This window comes from Myiozetetes cayanensis, unplaced genomic scaffold, assembly GCF_022539395.1.
Source record: "Myiozetetes cayanensis isolate MyiCay16 unplaced genomic scaffold, myiCay2020 scf10, whole genome shotgun sequence".
Lineage (NCBI taxonomy): Eukaryota > Metazoa > Chordata > Aves > Passeriformes > Tyrannidae > Myiozetetes > Myiozetetes cayanensis.
In genome coordinates, this window is record NW_026086605.1 from 2,372,679 (window position 1) to 2,395,786 (window position 23,108).

Below are 23,108 nucleotides of genomic sequence, written 5' to 3' on the forward strand. Positions count from 1 at the left end.
TCGGCCGCGATGCTCCAACCCCGCTTCCCTCGCGGCCCGACCGCTTTCTCACCCCCGCAGGCACGCTCTCGACAACTTTGCCAGATCGCTCCCTACCCGGCTGCTACAGCGGGATAAAAGGATGGAAGAAATAATCGCATCACCCTTTGCTGTAAGCCTCAGTTTAGACAACACAACTCCGGTCAGGTTTTGTCTTTTCCGAAATTTTAATTTTAGAAAGTTAATTTTAATTCATTAAAATTCTAAAATCCAAACTGTGGTTTGAAGTGCAAGTCTAGGGGCTCAAAAAGAACGTAAAACCTTGCCCACCAATCTACTTCTCACTTTTCTGCAGCTCCAGAAGCAGTGCTCCCCCACAGAGCATTTTCCCAAAAGGGAGCTAGACTTTATTCATTTTTAACAAAATAATATTGTGGTCCAATAGAGCTGGCCTGCCTAAGTTACCAAACAAACACAGGTGGAGTTTGGAAAAACATAGAGGGGAATTGCTATCTGTAATTGGGACCAAATTTCCAAACTCAAACCTTTATTTCCAGAACAGCAAGAACACTTACCAGTTTCTCCTGCAACACCCAAAATCATGTGGATAGCAAGATTATCCCAGCAGGGATGGATAACTGTGTAAATTATAGGTGTTGCTGCTGCTGGGGAGAGACAAGGGAGGAAGGAAGGGCACAGTGTTTCCTTGTTATATAACCTGGTGAGTGTCAGTGTATACATAGAGTAGTTAACTAAGCCAGAATAGAGACTACATAGTAATAACCCTGTAACAAGTCTAAACTTCTTCTCAGGTTGCCCAGAGAAGCTGTGGCTGCCCCATCCCTGGAAGTGTCCAAGGCCAGGCTGGACGGGGCTTGGAGCAACCTGGGCTAATTGAAGGTGTCCCTGCCCATGGCAGGGGGTGCAATGAGATGAGCTTTAAGGTCCCCTCCCACCCAAACCATTCCATGATTCTGAACAAAGCAGCTTACGCAGTGTTGAGATGTCCCAATAAGAATAAAATTTATTTTACAATATATACATATAAAACAATTTTCTGAGGAAAACATTCTGAAGTATTTTCTTTAAGGCACCTAGGGGGAGAGAAAAAGAAAACAACAGACAATATGCAGTAAAATTTGGAACCTGCAAAACGACTGTGACAGTAAAAGAATTCAGTCCTATCACTGAAAGAATTTTAGGGAAGTAGGAAGGGAAGACAGTCTGGTTCCCTCTAAGTCCTTCTTCACACTACTTGCATTAACAACATCAGCTGTCACTAAGTTAAAAAAAACAAACAGAAAAACTAAGCTATGATTCTTCCCCAAGTATGAAGTTCCAAAAATTAACTCAAGTCTATCACTGAACTGACCATGAAATGTAAAAATAAAGGGTTTTTTCCCCAGGTAATTACAGCATACAAAACTAGATTACATTTTGTTCGTGAAGAGAGCAAGAACACAGCAATGTTCCAATATTACAGTCACCCTGATTACAGTTCTACATTTGTAAGTCCCATGTAGTTTCCCTGCAAGTTCTTCCAGGTGCATAAGGAACTCATGCACTGGATCCTTATTGGGTTTGATTTATTAAAAGAACTTACTTGAAAAATTATTTTGTCTCCATTTCCTCTTCAGTGCTCTGAAAAGGAGGGCTTATCATGGCTTCTGTTATTTCAAACGCTTCTATGATCTCCTGGTTAGAGATGACAGCAGTCAGTCAGTCACAAGAGCTGAACAATTTTAATTTAATTACCACCAGGCAAATAACGATGTTTCTGACACTATAGCACCATTTCAAATTATTATGTTTCTCCCGCATATTCCGAGGGAGGGACAAAGAAGAGCTGCATGGGCTCAAAACTACTTTTTGTCCTCTAAGGTTTACTACAAACAGCAAAATAGTGGGCAAGAATAATGGGAACACCTCCTGAGAGCATGAGCAGCCCAGCTCTTGGATGCATTCCTGCATTTAAGGTAAAAGGAACTAATGCAAAGTATCAAAAGGTCTCTGTGGTACCTTCCATTCTTCCTGGGTCAGAGACATGACAAGCTGTTTCCGTGCTCCAGGTCCCCGGTTAATCTCCCCTACCTTCCTGGATTTTGTAGGCTCTGATCAAAATAACAGTATTTTCAGTATTTACACTTGCACAGTCAATTTTCCCCCAGCAACACAAAAGCTCCACAAAAATCAAATCAATTCCTCTTGTTCCACCCAGTTAAGTCTCTGTCAATAGCCTGTACTGCTTAAGAGATTTCCTTTATCTCACCCTTCCAATATTTAGGAACTCATGTTTTTCAGAGTCCCAGAAAGACACTAGTATTTCATTCCTTATGAAATCCCACCAAAGTCTTGACCCCATTGACATCCTGTGGGAATGAAAGCCAAAGGCCTCGTGTAGCATGGAATTTCCTTTCCAACTGTTTTGAAGCTGCAGCAGTTCCTAACCCAACAGAGACAACGGAGGCTTCTTGCACACAAAAAATACTTTAGCAAAAATGTACCTTGAAAGGAAAGGTGATAATCTTTGATTTCTTTTAATAGAATTAATTTGTATAAATCAGCACAATGGTCTTTTTTCATATACTGATATTTGAAAACACTCAATTCCTTCAGCCCCTCATAAATCTCTTCATGCCTTCAGTTACGTTCCCAGCTAAAAATAATCCTGAAACTTTGTGAACATGTAACATGTAACGTTGTAGCAAAAAACAATTAGGGTCTTTTAAAGCTAGCTTTTACCTATTATTGGCAGTTTATCATCGTCCAGCCTTATTTCTGCAAGACCATCCTAAAAGACAGTGGGATTTAAAGTTCCAGAAGTTAGAGGTATCCAGTTAGGATAATGCACAGGATTTCGTGGTTTTACTTACAACACAATCATAAACAGGTACATATATTGATAAAGAATCTTCACTGGCATTACAAACAGTCAGAAATATTTAAATATAGCACTTATTAATGAAGAATGCAGCCCATATAGAACAGTGGCTAACTGGGATTATGAAAGCTTTGCTTCATTAAAATCATTATTATTCATTAAATATACTTGAGATAACCCTTCATAATCACATCACCATTCATTATAAATCTGAATTTAGTCAGAATATCTTTGTCAGTTTTGGTCTTTTAAAATTAATTTTATTTATTAGACAAACTAAATATAGTTTCAAGTACAAATCTATGCATTCAAAAAGAATATAAACCCCTGCACTAACATACTCTTCTACAACCTCAGTAACTCTTCTATACTCTGTGACTACTTTCTTACATCTCAAATGTAAGCCAGAATCTTTTCTGAAAAGCATATTGACAGCAAAATTTCACTATTGTTGGTAAATCGATTGCAGCAGAAAAATCTAAGAAAAAAATTAGCCTGTCAACTCTGTTTTCTCTTTTATTCAATTACCAAAATACCACAGGCTGTTTGTAGAAAATAAATCAGTATTCCTAATATTTGAAACCTAACTTTTCAATCTTGAAGACATAAAATCAACAAATCAGGATGTCTAGGTAATTCCAATATCTAAAGTGAGATTTCAAGAACATATCTTGCCTTACCCTGATGAGGAAGGACACGTGAAACATGTTTTCCACAGTGCGTGCAAAGGAGTTTGGATCAATCACAAAATCAAAGAAGGAAATGGGGGTATCAGCTGGAGATGCAAAAATGGCTTTGTTAAAACAAACACACAGGTGGTAGACACGGAGTTAAAAGATGTAAAAGAAATTTAAAGAGAGACAGTGCTCCTTCCAAAACCCAACAGAATGTTTGTCAATTTAGTAACAATGCTGAATTCCCTGCTGCCTGCAAAAAGGAACACATCTATAGTTAATTATTTTCTTCCATCTTTTCCCCCACGCAGATCCATAAGCAGGGATTATTTGGTTGCCTTCTAAGAAGTGGCAGGCTCTGATCAGGGGGAGAGGATTCACATTTAGCCAAACAGCCACCAACGAGTGTTCATAAAAAACCCACAGTTGGTATATGTGCTTCTATATTAAGATTTCTACTTGCAAACTTCACCTCATTTTGGCTGTGAAGTTTAACCACTCCTAACTGTAAACACCAGTGAATATTCATTTTCTCCAATTAATGCTTAATTTCCTCATACTTACGATCACTTTCAAAAAGAGTCTGCAGTATCCCCAAGATCCTCTCTACTTCTTTTTCTGTAGCTTCCTCATGAGACTCCTCCATTTTTTTTAGCTGGTAAAAAGCAACACAGATTCACCTCAAATAACCACTGTTGTATCATGGGAATATGCAAAGGGCCTTTTACGGACACAGAACATAAAAGCTGAATTTTTCTCCCTACGTGCACCATCACAAACACACTTATGCAAACATGAGACAACTTTTTAAGAGCTTTAGGGTTTAGGTCCCATCTTAAAATAACAAACTGAAAGGCTACAGCTTGTATGTTTTGAGCCCATTAAGGGCTATACTTTTCAATGGCTCTGTGGAATTGGGTTACAGTGGCACAGTCTGCGAGGTTAATGAAGAAGATCATTTATAAACAACTCAAAAACCCTCCAGCTCCTCTTCTTCCCAGTACGAAGTGCAACAGAATCCTTTCTATCACTATTTGGATTATTATTAAGTATTTTAAAAGGCAATAATCAAGCTTTTGCCTCTGCCCTGGCATTATCACAGTCTGAGCTTCCCTATTAACACCATGGTTTATGTTTTCAAAGTTTCAGATGTTAAGTCTCTAAGCACTCCCAGACTTCTGCCTTTCTGCCAGGGTACCTCAGAAAGAAGAGGGAAACAGAAGGCAGAAAAAACAGTGGTTAAGTGAGCTAATTAACTGCTGTTAACCACATTGCAGGGCAAAGGCCACTCCCTATCAGACACTTCTGAAAGAAAAACGGAAACCACGCCCATGTAAAGAAGGTTCTTTTTTGTTTCCTTTTAAAGGAACATGCATCAGAGCAGGTAAGCTCATCTGAACTTGAAAAATCCGTGTGTAAATTACATTTCTGAAGATGAAATTAGTCTGTGAACACTGCAGTCCACACAAAACAAACCAAGAGGCCTAATAATGAAGTCTGAATCCTTTAGTACTGTAGAAGCCCAGAAAGGGCTGATGTGCACATCTCAAACACAGCTGGATGGCTATGGAGCCAAACAAGGATTGCTGGTAGCAACAACCAAGGATTGTGATAAGAACACACTGTGAGAAAGAAGAGGATGTGGCTGGAAAAAGAACCGTATGGAGGTAAGGCAGCTCTTTTATGTGACAAACATCCTTGTTTTTGCTCGCAGCTGCACAACCCAGTCCAGCACAAGCACCTTGGCTGATCCCTTCCCCTTAAGGGTGGGATGTCCCAAGTGCCACACAGTTTGTAATTACAAAACCCAAACCGACATGAACAGAAAGCTTTAGAAGTCACGAGCAATAACTATGCCAGAACAAGTGGTTAATAAAGATAATGCTTCACAAACCTGAGTGGGCATTATCTGTTTTGCTTCTCCTCTTGACGCCCTTTTCTGCCTCTCAATCCGTTGCTTTGCTACAGGAGGTTCAGACTTGAAAGATCCCAACCTAACAGAAATACAAAGAACACGTACATGGAAATCTGGTTTACACTGCATGCTTAGAAATCTGTACACTGAGCAGTGGATCTCCTGAGAAAAGTGTAAAGTAATGACTGATACCTAAAGACAAAGCTTCATCACATTCAGAGATTTCTGGAAAGAACCACCCCCAAAAGCTGCTCCCAATATATTGGTGGCCTCATATCAGAACATGTAGAATATTTGATGCAATTATTCCAACTTTCTTTTTGAACTGAAGAATTCCAATCTACTTCCTTTTCATTTTGCAAATGTTCACACATCCTCCATCAAAAGAAGCTCATTATTACTGAGAATATCAAAATGCAACTAAGGAGCAAACCAAGTCTTTTGTGCAGTCAGTTTTGTCTTAAGATCACAAAACCAACTGTAAAATATACTTAAGGTTAGGAGCTTACAGCTTGAAAGTGCAAACCTAAGTTTCAGATATCTCAATTAGCTATCCAACAGTAAATATCAGATATTGTAGGATCAAATTATTACATTCAGCAACTTTCTTACAACTACAGGGATAATTATCAGAGGATGGAACAAGTGTAAAAGAACTGAATAATATTCTATCAGCTCTGGTCATTTAATTGAACTAGGCTCTGCTACTGGAGGCTGACTTTTTAAGAGATTTAAACTGAAGTGTTGTCTATAAGCCAGGTGATTAAGGGTCAGCTAAACAGGCTCCTACTAAATGTGTTGCCTACACCTAAGGAGAGGTGAGGCTGATTCTACATTCTGGCCACTGGCAGAAATCAGGTTATTTCTTCTAAAAGCAGAGCCAGAAAGCAAGACTCTAAATACAACCCATTAACACAGATGTACAAGAACAACTGTCAGTCTCATCATGTTAATACAATCATCAGGTAGAAGATACAGACCTCCCTGGACTGACATTCTGTAACTGTCTGAGAAAGAAAAAAAAAATCACACACAAAAACAAACAAACAAACAAACAAAAAACCCAACCAAACAAACAAAAAACCACAACCAAAAAGGCTCCTGTATTCCTGATTCTGGCTTATACAGGGAGAGAATGACCAGGGAAGAGTCAGCTTCCAGAGGAAAGAAGATCACTTCTGCTGGCTTTGGTCTGAACAGGTATTTCAAGAATACCTTGCTAGTGATATTATTCTGTAGCCAAATCAAAAACAAAGCAAGAAATATTATTAAGTGTTTTGGAGATGAGGAGTTCACTGCACCAGAAGAACAGAGATCACACAGAAGTCATTGCTGACACTGCTGTGACCTCAGATTAAACTCTATTCCAGCCCAGGGCATTAAAGATGAGACTCCATTAAGGCCATCACCTTGTGCTGCAGTATTATATATACAGTATTGCCTTAAAGGAACTTACATATAGTGAAAAGTAGGTGCTCTTCTGAAGTACTTCAGTGCTTCTTCTCCCACTTTCTGCCAGGCATCATGAGGTAAAAAACCACCAGGTTCACGGTCATTTTCTTCTACTTCCGTGCGATTTATACCCATGAGGGTCAGCTACCAAAGCAAAAAAGCTGCAGTGAAAATTCACTTAAACCAGGAGGACACACTCATGGTGAAACACTGTCCTGTGGTGTTTGCCTGATAGATTAATATTTAATATCACTGCATAAGGACTTTCCTGAAGATACTGTGAAAACAGATAAACACTCACACACTGGTGTTCAGCTGAAGAAAAAGAGCCACAGGTAAGTAAAACTGCTTAGATTCCACCAAATTTTCGATGATGTATCAAGTAGCAGAGCATTACTTAAACTGCACTAGAGAGCTCAGACACCTCACAGTTTCTGAACTCCACACACTCCCAGGAAGTTCAGCCCCTCGAACACCATAGAACAACTTATCTGGCCTATTCCTGCATCCACCAGTGCAGACTGACCCAGGAAAAACCTCAACAACACAACTGAACTTGATGAGTTTTTATACTGTAGAGCTCTAGACCTGACCAAAGACTCAGATTCCTTATTGATCTGCTGTAACACAAGGGAAAATTTTCAAGGAGGAAAAACCCAACGGCCTGCTCGAAAGCTGTTCTGAACCAGCTCTTCCCAACTTACCAAGTCTTCCGCAAATGTTGCTGAATCAAATGATGTCATCTCAGAGTGTAGCTCATTGGCCTTCTCCTTGCCTAGATTGGATGCCAAGACAAGGAACTGGGCATCCAGCGCAGCCTCTCGTGCACGGCAAACTGTCACAGAAAAGACTTTATGCTACTAATGGGAAATTGTCTAAAATACAACAATAAAAGTCAGTATAGGGTCTATCCTGGCATTAGAGCTTTGTAAATCATTTTATTACAACGACCTCTAACACAGCTATTTACATAATCCTTATAATAATAATTGCATTAAAAAAAAGGAGAGTAGGAGAGAGTGACACTGACAAAGAATAAATGCATTTTAATCAACGTGTTTTCCACTTCTCCAAGTGAAATGAGCCCCTCTACACGGATATCTTTTATGTGTACTACTTCTATACGTTGTCAAAATAAAGCAAGGAGTATTTCTAAGTGCAAATAAACAGAAATATTTATTTTCTCATATCAGCTTACCCAAACAATCACCTAAACATATCTATTTTAAATTATATAAAACTTCTGATGAAGTACTTGGACTTCAGCTCTCTTGTTTATAAGGCATCATCATCTCACACTTGGTCAAAGACCTTGAATAAAGAGCACACAATTTGTTTTACCTTTCTCAAACAGTTTATTGGCTTCTTCCAAAGCTTCTGTCAGTCTGTTGCTTTTTGAACTCAGCATCTCCTCACGATTTTCTGGGAGGGAAAAAACACATATGACATCCTAAATTATTGAAACACAGAAGCATTGAGAAATACTGCACTTGTTTGACCCTGACTGGAGGCCAGGTGCCCACAGAGCTCTATCACTCCCCTCCTCAACTGGACAGGGGAGAGAAAACAGAACAAAAGGCTCACGGGTCGACATAAGAGCAGAGAGAGATCCCCTCAGCAGTTACTGTAACGGGCAAAACAGGCTCAACTTGGGGAAAGGAGTGGAATTTATTACCAATCAGAATCAGAGCAGGATAATGAGAAGTAAAACTGATCTTAAAAACACCTTCCCCCTCACCCCTCCACTCCTTCCTGGGCTTCACTTTATTCCAGATTCTCTACCTCCTTCCCTCCAATGGTGCAGGTGGGAAATGGAGGTTACAGTCAGTTCAGCACATGTTGTTTCTGCCATTGGTTCATCCTTAGAGAGGATCATCCCTTCTTCCCTTACTCCAGCGTGGGGTCATTCCCACAACAGTGCTCCACCAACTCCTCCAGCGTGAGTCCATCCCATGGGAACAGTTCTTCACAAACTGCCTCAGCAGTGTGTGGGTCCCTTTCCACAGGGTGCAGTCCTTCAGAACAGGCAGCAGCTCTGTCCCTGCACAGACTCTTCTCTCCACAGGTCCCTGCCACGACCCTGCTCCAGTGTAGGGCCCTGTCAGTGCTGCAGGTGGGTCTCTGCTCCCCCGTGGCCCTCCCTGGGTTGCAGGGGCACAGCTGCCTCACCATGGGCTGCCCCACAGGCTGCAGGAGAACCTCAGCTCCGGCCTGGAGCACCTCCTGCCCCTCCTGCACTGCCCTGGGGGGCTGCACGGCTGCTTCTCTCTTCTCCAGCCACAATTACTTTTGCACAATTACCTTTTTTCCCCTCTTAAATATTCTATCCCAGAGGTGTTACTGTGGTCACTGATGGGCTCAGCCTTGGCCAGTGGCAGGTCGCTCTTGGCTCTGTGGACACGGGGGAAGTGTCTGGCAGCTTCTCAGATCCGCAGCCCCTCTGCCACCAAACCCTGGCCATACAAACCCAGTACAAACACACGCTCACAACCTAATAAAAACTGGCTAATTCGTTCCCACCACACACACAAAAATACAGAATATATAGCACATTAATTCCAGGATGATACAGGCTCCATCTTCATTAATGCTTATGCATTAACTAAGCCTGAAGAAGCAATTTTCCATTTACTTCATTGGCATAAGATTTATACGGTTGAATATCTGTTAACAGATGCCCCATCCCTGAAAGTGTCCAAGGCCAGGCTGGACGGCGCTTGGAGCAACCTAGGACCGTGGAAGGTGTTCCTGCCCATGGCAGGGGGTGGAATGAGATGAGCCTTAAGGTCCCTTCCAACCACTCCATGCTGCTGTCACTCCATACAAAGGCCTGCCGGGAGCCCAGTGCCGATCCGAGCACAAACCCCAAAGCATCAGCCGCCCAAGGCACCCGGCGTTCCCCACCGCCGCAGGAGCCTCCCGGCGCGCTCCCGGCCCGCCGCCCGCCTTACGCTGCACGCTGGAGATGAGCTCCCGGTACTGCCTGCGGATCGACCTGTTGTGCTCGTTGTCGCCGCCGTCGCCGATCTTCAGCTGCCGGACGCGCTCGTTCGCCTCCTCCTCCGTGTCCTCGGCGGGGGACGGCGAGCGCGGCAGGCCCGGCGGCCCGTCCCGGGAGGTGGAGGGCAGCGGGAGGCGGCCCCGGCCCGGGGGGGAGTCGCCGCTGCCCTGCGCCACATCGCGGACCCGGGGCCGAGGGGCCGCGGGGCCCGTGCCCGACCTGCCGGGGCCGTGCCCGGGGCGGCCCCGCCTGACGGGCATGGCCGAGGCTCGGCCCGCGGGGCCCGCACGGCGAGTCTGTAGGGCCCGGGCTGTGACCGCGACCTTCCGCCTGCAGCGCCGCTCTCGCCTGGGCTGCGCAGTGCGCTCCTGAGCAGGCTGGGCCGGGCCGCTCTGCCCCTTCCCCGGGGCCGCGGGGCTGGTCCCGCAACCGCCGCCTGCAGCGAGCGGCCCGCGAGCAGCGCCCGCCGCGATCCCCCCCGGTCCCGCCCCGGCCCCGGCACGGCAGCAGCGGCTCCGGCACGGGAGGGATCGCTCGCAGCGGGAGGCGCCGCCGCCGCCGCCGCCTCCGGAGGGCGCTGCGGGCGCGGGAGAGCCGCGGTGCGGGAGGGAGGAGGCACAGCCATCCCCGAGCGGCACCGCACGGAAACGGAGGGTTAAAGGGCCGCTGAGCGCCTGTAATTCACATGTCTGTGTGCGTTTGTGTCCATAGGAATGCCTGCGTTACTCACTGAGCAGGGAGCTGGGCTCTGGCAAATGAAACAAATGATGGTTTGGGTGGGAAGGAACACTTGAAGACCGTCTAGTTATAATCACAGAATCATCAGGGTGGGAAGAGACCGTCAGCATCGTCCAGTCCAACCAAACAGCCAGCACATCCACTGTAACCTCTAAAACACTAAACCGCATCACCTACCTCCTCTTAAACACCTCCTGGGATGGTGACTCCACCCTGGGCAACCTGTTCCAGTGCCTGACCACCCAAACAGTGGCAAATTTTTTATAGATATCGAATCTGAATCTCCCGTGTCTCAGTTGGAGGCCATTTCTTCTGGTTCTCCCTTTCAGGGAGTTGTAGAGAGCAATGAGGTTCCCTTAAAGTCTCTTTTTTTTTGTTTTTTTGAGACTAAACAAAGCCAGCTCCCTCAGTTGTTCCTCATAGGACAAATTTTCTAGACCTTTTCACTCTTCTAGACCTTTCATCATGTTCCTGTGACATGGCATCCTGCTGACCATTATTTTCTCAGGAAAACGTGAACAAACTGTTCACTAAGGTGATTTTCAAACAGTGTAACAGCTGGTAGTCAGAAGCAGCATCATGCAACCAGAATGTTCTGTCTCCTATGCCATTAACTCTGTTTAAGAATTATGTTATTTATCTGAAAATTAATTTACAACACATGCAATATCACCTCCCATGCCCCAGACCTCACCTGCCAAAATAAAGCCATTGCCCGCTTTAACCTGAAATCACAACACCCACCTTCTGAAGAAGGGGAAATACAGGGGAATATTGTTTAACAAGTACCCTCTAATTAATTAATTAGGGTATATGGACTTTCTCCTCCCGGTGAGTCCAGATGCCAGGATGCAAATATAGGCTTAACAAGTGTGAGTTACAATTTTTTTACTATCATCTGACTATGCTTCACTACTGGACTAAACATTTTGCAGTATTGCCAGACATACCCCTGCATTTTTATTTTGGGTGTTCTGCTTGTCCAGATGATCAGATTTCTGCTGTCCTGGCTATTATTGTGTATCTATGTCAATTGTTTCTGTCAACAGGGAGAATGGTAAGTGAAGAAAATGGCCTACATTCAGTTCACTGTAAGATTTTCGAGTTGTCTTTACTCACCAAGCCTGTTTTTATGTCTGATGCTCTCTCAATTTTCATCCATTCATATGCATAAACCCTTATTCTCGTGTGTGGCAACACAGGACCTGTTGCCCAGTGCTGGTTGTTCCTGACATAAAGTTAATCCTGGTGATCCCAAATGGGGCCTGAACTAATTGAAAACACCAGAAACAAAACAGCTGAGGTACTTGGCATTCAGCTGCCAGCTCTGCAAGCAAACACAGATGAGGGGAAATACTTTTAATGAGTGGAGCTAAATTAAAAATATTGTTTTATCAATGTGGAAGTTTAGGTTTGTGTACTTGGTTCTTGCAGAAATTTTCATTTTTGTATTTAAAAATCCTGTGAGAGGTAAGAATTTGGCACCAGGTATTCTCTCAGCAGTGTGGATTAGGTTACAGCCCATGACATCACAGCAGACATTGTATCAATCTAAGAAGGTATTTTCAGAGGAATATGAAAGAACAATTATTAATAGAATTATGAAAAAAGCTGGGGCCCAATTTGGTGGGGTGTCAAGGAAAAAACTCTGGCAGGATCAAACCCTGTTTGGCACCAGAAACGCTTTCTTTTGGACTTGGAAGGATTCATGAAGTGAAAAACTGACACCAGGTTGCTACAACAACATGTGGAAGTCATGTACCTGGACACTGAAATGCTGAAAACCTTCTGCTTTTTCCATACAATCAAAGAGCAATTTAGAAAATAAAATAAAATAAAATAAAATAAAATAAAATAAAATAAAATAAATCTTTCCAAGAAGGAGCAGGAAATATATGCATAAATCAATGATGCCTCAGAGTGGAGAATAACCAGACAGCTGCAGCCTTGGTGGCCCATCCAGTACATTTCGAATGAAGGAACAAAAAAATTAAAAGCAAATGCAGAACAATGTCAGAGTTTTGCAAAAGCAAAGAGCCAATTAGTGCTCTAAAGAGTTGTGCCCCTATTTTGCATAACTGCATGGCAATTTTTTGGACATTGACGTTTTAATATGCTAATAATTTCTGTATTCACAGACAATTCATAAATTCACTTTTCTTTATAGCAATAGCTAGAAATTATCACCTATCAGACATTGCCAACACCATGCAAACAACTGGCTTAAACCTGAGCACTTCTGTGTCAGGTTTAACCCTACCACAGCAATCATTTTTTTAATATCTTGTGCTGATGTGGATATATTTTTATTGCATGTGTTTCAAGGCCTGTAACTCACGACCTGTTATGAAAGAAATATTTTCTCCTCTCTGAAATAGCGTATTCCAAGGGAGGATTTTCCAAAAGTACCACGGAACTGGAAACATGCTCTACTTCAAAGAAAATTCTGTGACTGGTGAGGGTTTCCTATCCCAGTGACACGTGCTCTGGGGGTTTGTAGTCAAGTCTGTGCTCAAGTGGCATGGTTTTCTTTTTCCTGAAAGTCTCACACGTGTAACACTCTGACTTCAACCACTGCATCCAAACAAGTGGGCTGAAAGTTCCGTCTTATCCATGGTGGGAACAGACAAACTGCATTCCCTCTTTTCTGGCCACGTGGGCAAAGGAAAACTGAACACAGGCAAAGGGGTGAAGAACGGAATGGAGGCCAAAGATTTTCCTTCTCTCCATCCTGCCAGGTAACCTGCTGGCATTCCCAGATTTGGAATGTTTGTTCTGAACTGCTGCAAAGCATTCCTTGTGAAATACGTGGAGCAGTGGTGGCTTGCAGTGCAAGGCACCTGTCAATTCTAGCCGTGCTGTGTTTACATACGTTTGGTCACTGACTCATTTTCCCAACCTTTGCTTACTAAGTCAGGTGAGAGGGACAGCCCTGATACTTCATAGTTACAGAGTGAAAGAATTCCACTTGCACTGGTATAACATGGAACTTGTCTCACTGCCTTAAGCAAGCCATTTACCAACAACAACAGTGACAACAAGCTGCACTCAGTGTACAGGACCTGCCTCGTGCTCTTCCCATCCAGCAACTGAGAATTCCTGTGAGGAACTGATGTGTCAGAGCCCCACAGCTTGCTGGGTCAGATTCCTTGCACCTCGTAGCTACCCGGCATAGTGTTCTCAAACATCAGCCAATTCACATTAATAGAACACTTTCATGTGATCCGGGGAGAAAGGGGATCCACACACCAGCCAGGAGGGAAGGAGTGCAGAAGGTTATATAAATCAGGGACAGAGTGGTACATTTTCATTTTCGGTCGAGGGGAAAATTGGGTGAGTACTTTTTTCATTAGTTCTTTAAATTTAAAAATGTCTAGACTCAGAACTGTTCACTAATTACGTTTTAGACGTTACAGAAAGGCAAAGGGAGTGTCTTTCAAAAGAAGAGAATTTTTTTCCTCTGTGCCATTAAAAAACGGTGTCTCCTTTGAGGTTCTATAGTTTTCTGATCTCTTGTATAACTTGTTTTGCAATCCACATATCCTATATAGCACGTCTGCAGGATGATGCCTAGTTAGCCAGCATCTTTCTGAGACCAAGAGACTGATTGTAAAACGTGCATGTCCTAAAATAGCCATTTCAAAAACATGTTACAACATTACAGACTGTCATAACTATTTGCAAAATGCTGGAGCTTTTAAACGTGGCTCTCTTCCACTGTTGTTCTTCTTCTTCTTTTTTTTTTTTTTTTTTTTTCAGAAATGGTTCTGAGGGTTTGTTTCAGAAATGACTGCTTGTTGTTTTTAAGTTGCCACGTAACAACAAGAACGTGTTTTTCTCGTGCAGAATCTCAGAGATAAAATGAGCTGGTTGGTCACCATGCAGATGTTGAACAGTGTTCTGAAGGGAGAACTGGCTGGGATGTTTCCCCCCCTCATGCACAGTAAGGTTTCCTTCAGGCTGTAAAACACAACACTGAACAGCTGTAGGTGCAGTTTTGCCTCAGCTGACCCAAAGCTCTCATAGATCTTCGGGTAGTTGAAGTCCCTTTTAGTCCTGCCCACTAGGAGGACTAATTAGATCAAAATAATACTTCACTAGTTTGAGCTTAGCAAGGATTTGATTATGTTATTTTTTTAAACTTTGATGGCATGATATTGAAACCTGTTGTCAGCAGATAAGCCTGTGGCCACTTCAGTTATTTCTGGATTTTATTATTTGGGGTTTATATCACCACGGTGATTTGGAAACTGTTTTGCAAGTAACTGCCATAAAAAAATTCTTCATGAAGAAAATAACTTTATTGACAGGATATACAGTGGCAGGCATGCTCCTATCTATTATTTCCTACAAAATCTGATCTTATCCAAAAAACAGAGTGCTTATAGCTTGAATTTTTTCCTCATGATTCAGCTATTCAGGATCAAGCTGCTCATTACCTAAGAGGAGACCTTTCTTCCTTTACACAGGCCAAGAGATGAGTTAGAAACCTGCTATATGTGTCAGAGTTTAAAAAAAAGTCCATCCCTTTATGTCAAAACTTTTTAATTATAGATTGAAAGATTCATTAAGTAGATGTTAACTCATAGGATCCATAAATCTTATTTTTGGAGGATTTTGGAAAGGGGAAAAAAGGGATAGACACCCATTCAAACAAAATAAATGACCCCAGTTCCAGTGGTGTGCTTCATACTCACAGCTGTGTCTGCAGAACGTTTCCCCCTTATCCAAAAAAAAAAATAAAAATCATTTACACTGTAAATTGCTTACCAGTTATTTTGGGGGGCTTGATACAAACCAAGCAGCATAGAAATAGAAGCAATAATTTGGAGAGCTTCCAGAGTAGGCAGCACAGGGAATGGCATCTCTGGGCAGGCTCAGGGTGTGACATCAGCAGGCTGGGGAAGGGTCCCTGCCTCCACTGGCAACTCCCATTCAGCTGCATGGAAGAACTGAAGGATATTGAGTACATTCCTTTCTTACCACTTGAAGCTTTCTTTAAAATTCCCTCGTGGTAGTATTAGAGAATGATTTTATGGCAATATTTGGGAATGATTGACCTGTAACAGCCTGCAATCAGTGCTGAGCAGCTTCTTTCAGTGAGGAAAGCCAAATTAAGCTTTCACACTGACCACGGGCCTTTTCTCTGGAAAGATGGACCTTCATTCTAGGGGAGATGGGAGCCACTACACAGGCTGCAGGAAACTCTCAGATCAGCTGTTGTGTTTTCTGATGCTGGTGGAACAACATTTATGGAAGCCCCTTAATCCATGACAAGTCTGAGAAGAGTAAAATTTTACCCTACATCTATGATCTAGGCTTAAAGCTCGGTGAATGGCTTAAATTATGTTAATTAATTCCACATTCATTTGCAGAAACTAATGGTTTGAAGAGTTGCACTGCTGACAGCCAGGAATAAGAGTAGAGCCATCACAGACTATAGTTTTTATTTTTCTTGACATAATCCTTTTTAAGTGCTGTGTCCTAAAAATCACATGGGGAAGCAAAGTTTGACTTAAGTCCTGTATGTTTGCATTAGAAACTTTTGGATGCAGGATACTATGAAAATATAGCAGTTGGTCAAGATCCATCTGCAGAATATACAAGCCTCAGCAAGCTTGACAAAATACTGAACTAGATAGTCTTGCCAAATTAAATTTGTCATTAAATGCTAGTTAGGACTTGACAGACTCATTTAGTTCCCTGGTTTCCCAGCTAGCAAATGATCCAGCTTGCACTCTTGGTTCTTGGTCAAGCCCAAGGCTCAGCCAGCTCCTTGCAGATGGATTGGGATATGTTTTATTTGCCCCACGTGCAAACAGTAGTGTGCTGTGGAGAGTGTTTGTAGGACTGGAATGGGACTGTACAGAAATTAAAGGTAAGAATGATTTATTTTATTACCTGGATGAAATCTGCTGAATGTAAGCCATCAGAAAAGATTTCTCTGGCTCACGGCAACCTGACTGGGTGCGTGGTGTAAACATGATGTGACAGATGGAGTGCTAATATTTTGGGGTTTGTGTGAACAGCTGCCATATTTTGGACAGGAATATTTCAGAAGGGAACAAGACCAGTGTAACTGTGAGTGAGGAAACACGCACCACAGGATAATCTCCCTGTAAACAGTGAAAGAACACAGAAAACTCTATTACTGAACCAACACTGTAGGCGTTTCTGCAGAATAGATCTGACTGAGGAATTGATCAATTTAGACAAAGTAGCAGATATTTTCAGAGGAATTCTCTGGTGAATATGATTCCAGAGCATTTTGTCCCATTCCCAAAATGTGTTTCCTCCAGCAGACCTGAATAAATCCATTTATTTTCGAGAGACACTAAAATAGAGGAGGTCAGCTCTGTTTTCTCTGTTTCTATGAAGTGTCAGCCAAACAGCACCATTTCTGTGCACTGAAGGTCTGGTGTCAGGTTTTCACTCACTCCCCAAAAGAGGCAGAGAGGATGTGTGGAGATTTCTGAAGCACAGATAATTTTTGATGCTGACAAGCTGACATCGTGAGCAACTCCTGGTTGAAGCCAGAAACACCAAGATTGCTGCAGTAAAGGGAGGGGGGGAGTACAAAAAAGCCATTAATGAGTAACAAACCCCCAATTTTAACAGCACAGATTAATGGATCTGCAGGTTTTGACCTTGCATGCCTAGATTTTAATGTCTTTTGGTTTTAGCATGGTACAGACTGGATTCTCCAGCACTTCAGGGTGATGTGTATGTGCTGTATTATTCATATCTGCCTGTCACTTCTAATACCAGTGTGATGTGAGCTATTGCCTGCATTTCTGTATGTATATGTGTATTATATATACAGCATATTGGTGCCATTGAAACCACAGTAATTATTATTATCTGTTGGAATAAGTTGCATGCCTACTTGTTACACTGTCTGTTGCAGTTTTCCAAGCCACTTCCAGCTGTAAAATAAAAATTACACTGAACCACTTTCTTGATGAGAAAGACAAGATTCTACCCACAAATGTGGAGTGTTGCCCAGTTTGATTGAACCCATATGAAAATCTCTGCATGATGCAAGGGGCAAGGAGATTTAAATTCACGGTCTAGATAAAGTGGGTAGGTTTTTTTCAGTTTCTCTGGTAGACTCTTATTTCATTTATATATTTATATATCACTGCAGTGCTCACATCAGGAGGTGAAGTGTGTCAGGAGCACTGACCATGGAAATATTCTTGCATTCTAAATAAATGAGACTTAACATTTCTTAATTGTTATACATGCAGTATTTAGTTCCTGCATGAAAACTTAACAGCCCAAACCCAGTATTTCCCCGTGGCACTATTAAACCATTTCAATCAAAGATTTCAGGAATTTTGGAATTTGTGCTTGAGCCTTTAGCTTTAATATATCCTACAGTTTCGTGATATCTTTCTGTGGCAAGTCCTGTTCTTGCACCTGAAGTTTAAAGAGTTTTGACTCGAACTATATCACACTTTTCAGAGAATATTGCTGCTTTCTAGATGTGCAGGACTTTACCATGTAAACCCCAAGAGTTTGATCATACAATATTTTCAATACTGGCTCCTGCTCTAACAAAAAAAGACATTTTTTTTGTCAGCGAGCCAAGGACGTGCAGCACAAAAAGGCCCCTGATCTTAAATATCCAAAAGAAACAGGCACAAGGCTTGGATAAACAGGGAACATTTCTACCTGAAAGATCAAATCTCGACAAAAATATGGCAAGCTAAAAAACTTGGATGCTGCTTTTCCCTTTGCTTTGGTCTTCTGCCATCATTTGAGAAATCGGTGCTGACTCTTGGGATTCTGTGCCAAAATGAATTATCATTTTTACTTTTGAGTGCCTCGTCCAAATATGAATCCAGTCCCTGGATCACAGGGATAGCTCTGTGTGATGAGGTTATAAATATCACAGGTGCAGCTGGAGAAGAATTAAGGCAATGTTGCTTATTTTCATTCACTTTATTACCTTTTGTTATGATGTTTAGGGGTGAAAAAAACATCTCAGTGGCAGTAGATAAATAGATAAATAGCAGATAAATAGAAACCAGCTGCATAATCTAATTTTTATCTGTTCATCTGTTAAGTACCATCTATGTAATGGCCCAAACTAAAACATGATTTGGTTTTTATGTTAAAATCTTACTGAGGTGAGAAGGGAAATTCACATCTTCAAGAACCAGCCTGTTTCCAGGCTCAGGAAGTCAGTATTGCAGCTATTTGCAGATCATTTCTGAAGGTTTTCTTCCCAAATTTTCATTCAGTGTTCCAGTTCCTGCTTTAAAAGGTCAGCATAGTGCATAATTGCTCATAACAGCACTTATTTTGTGAACCTGGTCTCCAGGGAACCTCCCCTAAATCAAAAGTTAGATGGAGTGAAGGTACTGCAAAGCCTGCAGTAACACATCCATTAACGATGAAGAAACGCCAGTGGAAAAAAAATACACCCGTAAATTAAGAGTGAACTCCTGAAACTGGATATTGTTCCCACTGCTGGCAAGTGATAACATGAATATAAATAGTGTAGACCCAGCTGGGCAAGGCAATACGTTATAAGAGTTTAAATCTGTCGTTGGGTGAAGCTGATTAGGTTTGTGTCTGTCAGGAGGATGAAGGCTGGTGCCATCTGCAACAACAGCGAGCAGCCCAGGGAACTTTATCTCCCCCAGCCACCACGGGTCACCAGGACCACTTCCCACCAGCAGGGCATTGGGTCATCTTTTTGAAAAGCCACTGCCACGAAGGCAAACAGCAAGAGCTGAGGTTTAGAGGAGGATAGTGCAGTTCAGGCACCATTTGTGGTCACCAGACCTGGAGGACTGGCTTGAGCTGGCTCCCCTCAACCTTGTTTTGCAGCCCTGCTCAGCTGAATCAAAGGAAACAATTTAGAAATTAAACAATTTTTAGAATTTGCATTCAGCTTAAACATTCATTCATTGCATTAGTTTTAAACATTGTAACGAGGATGGAACTACTGTAATGTCAGTAAGGAGGCATTCTCATTGCTATGCAATTATTATCCTGTGGGAAAGAAACACATTAAAATTATTTTAGCCTGACTGTTTTTCTGTCCTTCGTTATTTCTGATATCTTTGAGGATACCTCTGTGATGTCACTGTGCACCAAAACGTTCTTGACTGACCTTACAAATAAGCCTGAGGAAGCATTTTGGTCCTGATTAGCCTTGAAATGTGATGGAGTCTTTTTGTTCAGGGCTGAGTCAGTGTAAAAGGGTTGAGAAAAGTCCCTAATCCAGTACATATTCTGTGTAAATATAACCCATCCTCTTAGAACAGCGATACCAAATCAAACCAATCCTTTCTATTCTCTATTATTATTCTGAGGGCTGAATGCTATCCCTGGTTTCCTGCTTAGCTCAGGATTACACAGCATATTAATGGCCTGATCACTCAACTCCCCCGTGCCTCAATTTTTGCTTTTTTAAAATGTCAACAGTGTTATCCTGCTCTGTGAATTGGTGAATTACTTATTTCCATAAGTAAGGCAACTAAATGCTTGCAGTACATGTAAGTGTTGTGCTCACTGGATGGAGCTTTTCAAGGTGCAGAAGGCTGGAGAAACTCAGCAAGTTTAATTTCAAAGTCAATATTTTTCCAGCCAACCTCACATATTTGTAAACAAGGATCCCTGGCTTTATGAACGCTCTCTTGACTACAGTTTCAGAGGTCAGTGACTCAGTTCCCAGACTTAGTCCTGCAAAAAACTAATATACTTGCTTGGATTAGAATCTGAAACCTAACCCTCGTCTGGCTATTAACAAGTTGTTTTGATGTGCAAGTCTCCTGAGAGATTTATTTTCATAGCCTGCCCTCACTACTGATAAAACAGCATTTCTGGTGTGAGGGCATTGATCACTTCTAAATATTCAGTAGCTGAGTTCATAAATGTAATTTATTCTCGCCCAGGGATCAAACAACTATCATGATGTGATGAAAAACAGCTTCAGGCTAAATGGCCTCTGAGGATGAAGAACATAACTTGTATAGGTTATGTGCATAAATACATGTAATATATGCCTGTGTATCTATGTGTGGATACCTGGTTATGTATCTGTGTGGGGACAGCAGAAGAAAACAAAAACATCCTCCTCTCAGCCCAGGGAAAGCCTCTGAGTGTTGGAAGCTTTCCAGGAGCTTAGAACAAGTCCTCCTCTCCTGGGATATTTGTGTGGGCATGGAGGGTGTGTGAGCACAAAGCCCAGAAAGCAGCTGCAACCTGCCAACCCTGACATGTCAACACACACCTCAGGCCAGGAAAGTGGGAGATTAAATAGTGCTGCTTTCCCCAGTCAGGGAGAGGCAGCTGCTGACAGCTGGGTCAGACCCCCAGCTAAAGGAGGAACAGGAAGGGGGGAATCTCCTTCTCTGTTTCCTTCTCTGCCTCCCATGACGTGGATTTTTGTCTCTCTGAGTGGTGTCCCAGCGTTTCCAGTGCTGAGCCTGGACACCACAGCAGACAGACCAGCTTGAGGAGCAGAGAGCCAGCAGGTTCTGAAAATCCACCCCTCACATCAGACCTCCCACCACTGCTTCCAGAATTTCTCCCCAGTCAGAGTTATGTTCTTCCTCATATGTTCCTATGTTATGCCTCAGCTTTGGGCTTCAGGAACAGGGATCCCCCACTTTGAGTGCAGGACTGTTTGCATTTAGAGTGTAAAAACACACCTGCACTCTTGCCAAGTTGGCTGTGGACCTGAATTATACAGTCATAAATGTTTCATAATACAAGTAGGGGGGAGATATTGTTCATAAATCATGATCAGCTGTTTATGAAAGGCAGGCAGAAATAATAAGGAAATAACCTGCAGTCCTGTACAATGACAGGCACAGACTGACCAGGTGAGCTATGTAGGTCAGCCTCCCTTAGAGCCCCTGAGCCCTGTTGGCTGTTTACAGTGTTAAAAACTTGAATATGAATTTTTATCCAGCTCTCTATAGTTGGATGCTGCATGTGGATACAGAGAGAGAGTCAGTGCCAGTGCACAGAGCTCTGTGTTTTGTCTGAATCCACAACCTTCCCACTCACTGAAGTGCTGCATGTGGAATCTGGTGAAAAACTGCTGGTATAAATGTGGGTTGGAAAGAGAAAACGTTCCAATGCTCGGATATTATTATTTGGATCCCATATATTCCATGAAATACTTTTGGCATCAATTTTAAGGACTAGGCCCTCTGTGGGACTTTGACATCTGCAAACAATGCAGCAGAAGGGAACCTATGTGTGCTTGAAACACTTAATGCTCAGTGCACAACAGAAGGATTATTGAGACCCATGCATGTAGGCACTGAGTACCATTTTAGACACCCTGAGGTGGCCTTCACATCATCGTGGGACTGCCAGAGAAACCACAAAATTTATCTGAGCCCCATGTCTCCTAGTTCTGCCACTTGGTGGGCTTTTTTTACCTTGGGCAAATCAATTAATCTCCAAAGAAATGTGTGTCTTCCTCAAAACTTTTTGTGCCATGAACGTTGAAACTCGAACATCTGAAGGAGGGAGGAGGAACTATCTGTGCAGAGACTGAAACGCAGTGAAGTCGTGCAGGCTCTTGATGTCTCTCACTGCTTTCTAAAATCTCTTCCGAGGGTTCTATGCGTAATAAGGTGGTGACATCTTTCTGTAGCTGTTATCACTACCATGTCCAAGTATTTCATTACCATGAGGGTCAATAAAACCTTTCCAAATACCTCTGGTGCCACAGTGAGACCTGCACGGAGCACCAACATCCCCAGTGCAGGAGTGCCCTGAAGTGCTGCACCAGGGTGGTTGGGAGCAATGGATTTGCGCCACTGGTTGCATTTTTCCAGGCCTGGTTGTCACGCTGATTGAAAATTAGGCAGAAATAGGAGGAAGAATTTTTAACTTTCATAACCTGTTTTTTTTTTTTCTTTTTAAAAAAGCTTTAGTCTCTCAGCAGCAGGTACTCAGAGTCCCCGTTTCTTTTTGTACTTGAAGTGAGGCAAATCAGCCAAGGCTGGGCTGCATCAAAGAACTGTCTCAGTGTCCTTTAAATCTCAGAGCTAGCAGGATTCAGTGGTGCAGTCCCCACAGGCAGTTCCTGGTTGTCTTGGGGGAAGGGCAGCAAACACAGCTCTCACAAAAATCCAGCTCAGCTTTCCGTTGCCAGGCGACACCACGGGTTTTCCAGCGGATCCAGCTGCTGATGTTACCAAGCAACGTCCTTCCCATCAAGTTGAGCACTTGAAAATTATTATATGTTTACTAATTCTCACGATGGATTTTGGTCTCCCTCCCAGTTCTTGGTATTTGCTCTTCTAGAATCTGTGAGAAAGCCAGGGCTGAAGGGCTACTGTAGGTCAGTCATCCTTGCAGATCTCTGTGATGTTGTTGTAACAGGCAGAAATTAAGAATGGTTTTGCACCGGTTACATCAACACCAGAAAAGAACAAAATTCTGAACACCTCTCTTTCTTCTCTCTCCTGTGAGAATAGCTGGTGTGCA

At 42.6% G+C, this 23,108-nt stretch overlaps 1 protein-coding gene and 1 long non-coding RNA gene across 3 annotated transcripts; one reads left to right on the forward strand and one right to left on the reverse strand.

Moving 5' to 3' along the window:
* Positions 1–29: 29 nt before the first annotated feature.
* Positions 30–952, forward strand: LOC126650814 (uncharacterized). The gene is made up of 3 exons (XR_007631507.1): positions 30–151; positions 537–700; positions 792–952. It is a non-coding gene; the product is annotated as an uncharacterized LOC126650814 (long non-coding RNA).
* Positions 953–977: 25 nt separating this feature from the next.
* Positions 978–10,244, reverse strand: NSMCE4A (NSE4 homolog A, SMC5-SMC6 complex component). 2 transcript variants are annotated; one of them, XM_050336044.1, is made up of 11 exons: positions 9,853–10,244; positions 8,243–8,323; positions 7,606–7,736; positions 6,906–7,045; positions 5,429–5,528; positions 4,099–4,189; positions 3,541–3,635; positions 2,722–2,770; positions 1,999–2,090; positions 1,583–1,674; positions 978–1,073 (listed from the first exon to the last, which is right to left on the reverse strand). In XM_050336044.1, exons 1-10 carry the CDS (start codon positions 10,160–10,162, stop codon positions 1,591–1,593), a joined length of 1,173 nt encoding a protein of 390 aa, XP_050192001.1. In that variant the 5' UTR covers positions 10,163–10,244; the 3' UTR covers positions 978–1,073; positions 1,583–1,590. The 2 variants fall into 2 exon arrangements, with proteins under 2 accessions (XP_050192001.1, XP_050192012.1); XM_050336055.1 differs by lacking the exon at positions 9,853–10,244 and adding an exon at positions 8,684–9,794.
* Positions 10,245–23,108: the final 12,864 nt, after the last annotated feature.